Source organism: Limulus polyphemus, unplaced genomic scaffold (assembly GCF_000517525.1).
Source record: "Limulus polyphemus unplaced genomic scaffold, Limulus_polyphemus-2.1.2 Scaffold1428, whole genome shotgun sequence".
In the NCBI taxonomy this organism is placed as follows: Eukaryota; Metazoa; Arthropoda; class Merostomata; order Xiphosura; family Limulidae; genus Limulus; species Limulus polyphemus.
This window is the reverse complement of record NW_013667038.1, coordinates 154653-163731: the sequence shown is the minus strand read 5'-3', so window position 1 is coordinate 163731 and position 9079 is coordinate 154653. Positions and strand designations below refer to the sequence as shown.

The 9079-nt window shown below is 33.3% G+C and overlaps 1 protein-coding gene across 1 annotated transcript in view; it reads left to right on the top strand.

The window, feature by feature from the left end:
* The first annotated feature begins 5041 nt into the window (after nucleotides 1-5041).
* The window catches only part of LOC106463513 (decaprenyl-diphosphate synthase subunit 1-like), a 30638-nt gene continuing 26600 nt past the window's right edge, over nucleotides 5042-9079 (top strand). The window contains exon 1 of the mRNA XM_013923554.2: nucleotides 5042-5182. Within this exon, the coding sequence (XP_013779008.1) occupies nucleotides 5048-5182 (135 nt within the window). The 5' untranslated portion in view covers nucleotides 5042-5047. The remainder of the gene's footprint in view (nucleotides 5183-9079) is intronic.

Genomic DNA, 9079 nt, shown 5'->3' with positions numbered 1-9079 from the left:
AAAAAAAAAAAAATTAAAAAAAAAAAAACAAAAAAAAAAAGAACAAAAACTCAAAGCCAATCCTTATCATTCATGCAGTTAACAAGTTTTCTCTTAAATGAAAAGTAAGATGGAATAGCACTAAAAAGCCCGGCATGGCCAGGTGGTTAGGGTGCTCGACTCCTAATATGAGGGTCGCGGGTTCGAATCCCCGTCACACCAAACGTGCTCGCCCTTTCAGCCGTGGGGGCGTTATAATGTGACGGTCAATCCCACTATTCGTTGGTAAAAGAGTAGCCCAAGAGTTTGCAGTGGGTGGTGATGACTAGCTGCCTTCCCTCTAGTCTTACACTGCTAAATTAGGGACAGCTAGCACAGATAGCTCTCGTGTAGCTTTGCGCGAAATTCAAAAACAAACAAAGCACCAAAAATATATATACAAATTTACCTGTTATAACTTGCTTTCCACCAAATACGGCCATGAATAACGTTCAATCAGCCTTTAGTCAAAGAATTTTCAATTTGAGAGATCTGTCATTTCATAACTAGGTCATCTTTTTTTGTCATTTATTTGTAATTCTGGGTGTATTCGAAACAGATAGCATTTAAAAGACGAGGATCTGTATGATAGGAAGTTTGCCCAGCCTTCGAATTTTTTGTATTTACATAGAGAGAGAGATAGAGTACACTTTTCTTGATACATGGCAGAACTGAGTCGTTGCCGACCCACATATCTTACATTCTACCCTCGTATTAGTATTATTGTGTGTATATAGTGCCGCCTGTTTAAGTTGGTATACACCCAGCGTCAGTAACCTCTAGCAATCTTCAGGCACCTGTGGAAAGTCTAGAACCGCATCAACTGCTTCAGTCTTTGAACTTTGTTTTACATCAGTTTCTTTCACTCTACAATCTGTTGGAGCAGGAGCATAGGGTAGCTTCATAAGTCGACGTTCAGTCAAAAAATTAACTCCATCATTGGTGGAAAAAATAACCGATTGGGTCCCTGGATGCTGGACGCTTTTAAGGTGTTCTAAAATGAAATTTAAAGCTTTCCTTCACTTAAAATGTTTGCAGATGAAACTAATATTTTTCTCTGAAATTGCTTCTACATTGTTCAATACCATACCATAGTCCAAAATAAAAGAGGGAAAACCGTTTACATATAATAGCAAGCTTTATCATCGTCTAAAAACAATCTTACTCTTCCTGAAAACTGTCGATAAAGAATTTACACTTATTTCACTTATACACCTTGTAAATATGAATTATTGATTAATGCCGATATATAAAATGTAAGCTGTATGAAATTTGAACATAGCGTCACGAATATAGAATTTCAAAAAGATGTATGCACTTCACTTGTTAACAAGATTAAGTGAATTATATATATAGAAAAATATACCCTCTAACGGATGTTTACTGAGTCAAGTCATTTCTCTAAGAATAAAACGTATAGGAGGGATAAGAAGCTCACCCCCCCCCCCTTCCACAATTAACCAAAATTACGGATAGACTACCACTACTCGGCCAACGACTATTCAGAGAAACACGCGCGTAACTAATAGTAACATAAAGGGAATTTTCATAGGGGAGTGGAAATATGCTAACAAAGCATTCAAGAAACGAAACTGGGGACAGACATAAAAATGTTGGTAATGCATGGCATACATATTTTTGAAATTGACTGTGCAATAGCACTACTGACGCTGTGGTGGGACATATCACTAACTCGAGTATGTGTTATGCACCAGCAGAATCAAATTTTGTGTTTTATGTGAGAGCAGGCCGATAAATGTTTAGACCATTTATTACTTCTTTCACTCAATATTGAATTCCTTTCTCAAGACGCCGGTCACATCCATTTTGCAGAAAGAATGGTGTTTGGTTTTCTACATTCAGTTTGCAAAAAGAATCAATCCTGAATCCTCTATCCAAGTCATGTGGTTTTATCCAGATGCGAATGTTTTCAACGTTGAGTACTTGCTAATAAATGGACCAAGGACTGAAAGAATGTACGTATGAGTTAGTAAAATCATAATTGATTAGACTCAAGACCTTAGAAGGTGGGAGATAAACCCCCGAAATTTCTCCCGTTCCGACTAAAAGAAATAGAGAAGGGAATGGAGAGCAAGGCCATTTTTTTTTTCTAAATCATGCCGTATTTATATTATATACATATTTATTCAAAATTGAACATAAATATTTTTGAAGTATAATATTTTACCATACTACTATATTGTATTTTGAAGTGTTTTTGTAATGGGGAGTCGCCCATTGAAATTATTTTAAAAAATAGTATATTTTTTTCTAAAAAGGCGAAATAGCCCAAATGTTAGTTATAAACCCAATTTACGGAGTCTGGGAGTGGCAATTTTTTTTTGGAGGGGGGGGGGCATTTTTCTATACAGCCCTAGTTTCACAAGCAGCTACTTCTTGTGCGTATTTTAACTTTGCCTCTGGCTCCTAATTCACCTAAGAATCATTACTGAGTTACACTAAACAAAATTTCATGTGGTGAATTAAGAACTAAGCCGAATGTAAATTTAGTCATATAACATATTAATAAAACCAATGCAAATTGAGTAACATCAAGTTGTTCTATTTTCAGTCCTTATGAGATATCGTCTACTGTTTGAGCTAAATTAGATTTTTTTTTTTGCTCAAGCGTTTTTGTATGGATAAGTAGCTTCCATTGGTAGCCATGCAACTGGCTCTACTAAGGAATTTGTAATTTCATTTGCAATACATTTATAGAATGTACGGAAATGTAGTGTAGATTTTTTTATTGATTGCGTTTTGTATGTTGTACATTTATATCATAAAATAAAAGGTTTAAACACTTCGAGACACACACACACGAGAACCCTCACACTTTAGCATAAACAGTTCATATGATAAAATAAGCCCCCCAATGGCACAGCGGTATTAGCTGCGGATTTACAAAGCTAGAAACCGAGTTTCGATATCCGTGGTGGGCAGAGCACAGAAAGCCCATTGTGTAGCTTTGTGATTAAATACAAACAATGATAAAATAGCCAGCGCCATTTTAAAATTATATCATCTCTTAAAAATAATTATCTCATAATAATAGATAAAATACTGAAGACTTAAGTTGTTTAAAACTGGCGTTCATATTTTAAAAAGTGTGTGTAAAATGGGAAAATGACCTTAAACTGATCATAATGTGGGCAATAAACAGATTCATTTATTTAGTTCCATTACTAGTGAAATAACTTCTATAATAAAAAACTTTTTGACATAATTTGATGGTAAAGTCCCCACTCATTAAGTTTGTCCTTTTCGTTATATAGTTTTCTAAATAACAGTCTAATATGAGTAAAATTTAAAATCATTATAATCTTCACAACTAAACAGCTTTAACCCATTGACTGCTGATTCGCCGTTTTGGGTACAGTCCGCCTCCGGCAGTTTAATGTGAGTATGATGTGTGCAGTGTACGGCTCGCAAAAATTCCGAGCTCGTTTGAAGCAGCCGTAGTCAAAGGGTTAAAGGAAATTAGCGTCAGAATTTACGTAGTTGTCTGTATGTGATGAGCCAGGGTCGTTAACGTCGCCTAAAAAATAATCTATAACAATATATATATATGTGTGAAACATTTGAATATATTCAACATAACTACAACAGCTGTAATTAGGAGATAAATATAAGCACAAAATAGTTAATAGAACATTTTGGACACATTTTTCCATTAAGTAAGATTATAAAAAAATTATAACAGATGAAAAAATTACAAAATGTATGCTTATATATGCATATATTTATAAAATGAAGAATAACAACGGTAGTTGCACCCAAACGACCACTGGGAATAACCTGTCTCTCCAGTTTGAAAAGAAAAGGGTGAAAGTCAGATGCGCGAGCGCACAATGTCCCCTATATCTGTGTGTGTGTGTGTGTCTATAAATAAATAAGAGAGGGAGAGAGATACACATTCGTTTGAGAGGTTTTGTTTAAAAAGAAATATACAGATATAATTTTTGCACTCGAGTTATTTTGTCGTTTTTAATAATTTTTACTGCCAACAAGGGGTTGACTGAGACGTTTTCATAAATGGAAAGAAAAACAACAAACTTTGACGCCTTTAAGTTTTACATACTTAAAGAAAACAGAAAATAATCATTATGACAAGATATAAGAATCACAGGTAACTATTCTAAATATATATATATATATGTATATATTAGTAATCATTGATAATACGTTAACTATAAAAACCCAAATTCTACCTTTTTTTTCCCCGCCTCTCGGTAGGTTAGCAGTAAGAATAAGTATTTACAGCACTATAATACGACTTTGGTTTCCTGCGGTGGTAAGAGCGCACATATCCTATTGCGTAGGCCCAACATGGCCAGGTGGTTAGGGCTCGCACTTTCAGCCGTGGGGGCGTTATAATGAGACGGTCAATCCCACTATTCGTTGGTAAAAGAGTAGCCTAAGAGTTGGCGGTGAGTGGTGATGACTAGCTGCCTTCCCTCTATTCTTACACTGCTAAATTAGGGACGGCTAGCGCAGATAGCCCTCGTGTAGCTTTGCGCGAAATTCATGACAAAAATGTAGCCATTGCCATTCATTTTACTTACTTCGTGACTTTCTAAGTAACTGGAGAATATTATTATGTCAATAATCAAATTCATTGACTCCCAAAACCCCTATTTTGATACCAATTGGGCCTTCCTGTGATTTCTGGAACATGATATAGTGACTTTTGAATATGAGGGTCGGCCATGGATAGCAAGCAAAATTCAAGCGGGGTCTTGGCTAAAAAATGATTATTAGGACCAGAGTGAGCCAATGGAAAATGTCTGTGGTGTTATCCAGTCAGTAACAGTAATGCTGAAAAATAACACTCAGCTACCTGTTTGTAGTACCTAGTAAAAACGACAGAAAAACCCGAGCGACGATTCGTTTTGGCATTCCTTTTATGAAACTAAATGAAAACACGCTTGGTGCCTTCTCACGAAAAACGTGTTTTAACGAGAGCTACCTTGTTCACTCAGTGTGATATCGCTGAACTTGTATCGGGTCGTGCAGATCAGGTCCTGGGATGGCAGCTGGAGGTTGCTGTCGAGTGCCGAACGTAGTAGATAGATTATGGGCTTTTATGGGTATGATGCGATTGAAAAGGCTGAGATCACCAATAGTAAAGTGTTTAAATATATCTTCTCCAGATTTTTCGAAGGTATGTTTGAGTTTAGGAAAATAATTGTGAATAGTAACTTTATTTTTTTTTTTAACTATGGCATTAACCTTAGTTTTATCACTCGGGCAACCGGCTTGGGACGTCGTCTGCTTGTACTTGTAGATATTTTAACTTTTAGGCTTAGCATTCTTATGACTAGCCTTAGCTCTACTAATACTAATACTATAATAGGGCTGATAAGTATACTTATCACACACAATATCACTTATCAGCCTCACTAGTAGATATAGAATAGCCTGTACCACTATTAAAATGAGTAGTATTGAAACAAGCTAATAACGTAAATATCATCTACTGATCTAGTGATAAACTGAGGTTAACTTTAAGTAACCTGATAATGATATAGCTGTTTAAGCTTAATATTAGTAACGATTTAAACTTGAAAGTGGTATTTCAGTTTCACTCTTTGTTAGAAATGTTGATTTAATTTATTATTTATAACTATTGACAAGGAAGAACATAAAAGTTATATAAATTAAGTGCTTCTTCCTTTCATTGTTTTTGGGTAGGTTGGTCAAGATTTTTTTACAAATTATTTTTGCCTACTATGCTAAATTAATGTGTTTTCTTTACATATCTTGTTATACTGTTGCCAAGTAACATGAAATGAATTAAGTGTATTATTGAGCACACACTCATAAATGATTGGCCATGCTTAGAATCATTTTAAATTAGTGGGCTTCCTGTGCATTTTCTATTACATTGTTCTCAGTCAAAATAATGACATAACTGCATGTGTTGCCATATTCATTTCCCCAAAATGGGGCAGAAGGCCACATGGAGGAGTCACCTGTTTTAACCAGTCACACCATTATGCTATAGTGTGTTGTCTGTTAGTCAGTTAGTAGACAATAAAATGATGTTGCATAAGGGATACTTAGCGTTGCAATTTGTACTGTCTTGATGTTATTAAATTGTGCATATGCCATGAATCTTAAAAAGAATTATGCACTCTGTAGGCTACAACACAATATGATACGTAACTTTGAAAAGCAAGAAATAAAAATATTTGTTACTCTTAAATTTGGTTTTATTTATTATTTAAACAGAACACTTTTGGGGACCCTGTGGAAGTACATCTAGTACACCATAAATAAATAAATAGGCATATTTACGATTGTTTCAACAGTAGTCATACAAAAGAACCAAACAGCTTAACAGGATTTGATGGTACAAAATTAAATTGATATTTTTTTTTTTTCACTTGTATTGTGCATCTGTATACATTCTCAATGAAAATACAAGAAACACATGTTCGGTATGAATTTTGCATTTGTAGACCAAATAAGTTAAAAAAGTAGATTAGCTTTACAGTAATGTCACATAGCCTGAACAGTTTCAGTATATTGTCAGAGTACAAACCATGGCTGAAACGAAAATTTGTGTAGTCAAACTACTTAAATATTTCTTTACATTTAGTTGCAATTTAATTCAAAGACAATGCCCATTCAGAGTACAACTTATGGGATTGTTTTATGATTGTGTTATTAAATCAAAATCCAGGTGGTAAATCATGCCAGAAGATGTTAAAGACCACAAAAGAAGTCAAAATTTTATCTTTTTTGCCATGCAGTGCTACTGGGAGGATAAAAAAAATAACAATAAGCCTTCTGCTTCAACTTTAGATTGATTAAAAATGTATAAGCTTTGTCATGTGATAGCAGATATTGATTAAGAATTTATATTTTTTGGTATTTCCTCTCCTTTTTTTATTTTTGTAATCATTCAGCACCAAGTCTTGTTTGCATACTTTGACAAGTGTTATATATATATCTTTTCAAATTCTCTTCAGTACTTATTTATCTCCCAAAGTTAATTTTCATTGATTGCCAGAAGGATATATTTTCTGTTGCTATTAAATTTCTTTGTTATTGTATTTTAATTTTTTATATGAGTATATATGGAATTCTTTGTTAAAAAAAAAGTCTCCCTGCCCCTTTCATTTAATCTTTAACCTCTTTTGTTCAGTTTTTGAATCTAGCATTAAGTAATTATAGGAATGGGATTCAACTTTAAAATACACATAGACCTAAAACAAAGTTCGATCCTTTTCTCCTTCAAATTTGCTAAGGGGCTTAAATGTAGTAAGGTATTCTAAGGTGGAAAGTTTGGAAAAAGCACATAATATCAGTGTTCCAGGTAAGTTGGAATATGATTCACTTGTGTATGCCAATGAGGCAAGAAGTAAAGATGGTATTAATGATTCCTTTGTAAAATAATACAATTTGAAACAATAAAGAATTAATCTATTTAATAATATTTCATTTAATGACTTGGATGCAAGCTTAATATTGTGATTGGGTAACATAAGAACTTATCATTGCTTCCCATTTCCCAGCATCTGATGCTTACCTCTGGAATGGTTAGTGATCTCATAAGAATGCATGCAACACCAAATGAGCATCTCAAGACATTTCCCATCATGCTGTTCACCTGTCCAGAATAATGTTTTTTTCTTAATGACCCTGGTCAATTTCATATGATTACAACATCTTTTCTTATAAAGAGCTTATACTTAGATACTTTAATAATCTCTCTTAATCTTCACAGTAGTTTGTTATATTTTATGGTATGTTCGTAGAAACTGTACTATCTCCCAGTCCACCAACAGTCTCCATGTTTATTCTTTAAAAATTAGTATTTTTTATTTACTAATATAGTGTTTCTCTACTTAGACATAGTTTGTGTTAGAGTGCAGTAATGTGGAAATAATGATGCATTCATTTTCTGCAGGAGTATCAACTCAAACATTTATCGTGTTTTTTATAAAGTAAAAAATGTTTTTTTTCTCTTCCAGTTCTTGCTATACTTTCTGAAAATAGGTTTTACTTTTATTAAAAACATATTTTTTTATAGTTATTGGTTTGAACTCTAGACCTGGTCTACAAAAAAAAAAACCCTACAATAATGGATATAATTATTAGTACCTAAACGTTTTCTGCAATTACGCTCTTCTTCGAACTGAAAACAAAATCTGAAAAAGCTTGTTCAGTGTAGGCTTTTTAATCTGCTTAAAGAAAAAACAGCTGTTCTTACCTTTCAAAATCTTTTCAGTCTGATGTGAAGTAGAAAGATTTGTAAGAAATCTACATATAATTTGTCCCATACAAAAGATTGTTTTTTTAATTACAGCTCAATTTAATCTGTCATAATGTGTGTATGTACGTAACATTTTTGTTTTCTGTGAGCCCTTGCAGTTTATTAGGGTATCTAGTTATAAGATTAAAAATAACATTCTCATTCAAATATTTGTGAATGTTATGCTATAATCTATCTGTAGCTGTTCGGCTCAATTAAAGCTCATTTGACAAGTGTTTCAATTAAATCATGACAACATGTTGTTGACATAGGCAACTAAATTACTAATTGCTCTGAATTTTAATCAGATAAAATTATTAGTTTTTTTTTAAATTTACATTGTTTATATGCTTAAGAGACAATTCATAAATTATAGTTAGTATTTTGGTATATACTGTATTGACAATTTTATCATGTAAACACCACCTCCAGTCATGAACAAAAACCAGTAAATGAATTGTGGAAATGTAAAATATATTAATAAACTTAGAGCCAATACAAATATCCTAAGGTATTTCATATTCAGAAGCACATACCCAAACCAGAATGTTACATAAAACTTAATGTGAAACAGGTGTTTGGGAATGAAAGACTTCATGCAATTAATTTGCATTTGACCATTAATATCAAATACTCATTTTCTGAACTGAATAATCAAAAACTAGCAAGCAATAAGCATGTCATGATATTCCCTAGGTGTGTTAGTAGCCAGGTCCACCATTTCAATTTCAAAAATTCTTTTACTTCTCAGATCCTTAGGACAGCATGTTTAAGGTTATGATAAATGTATCATTGAAC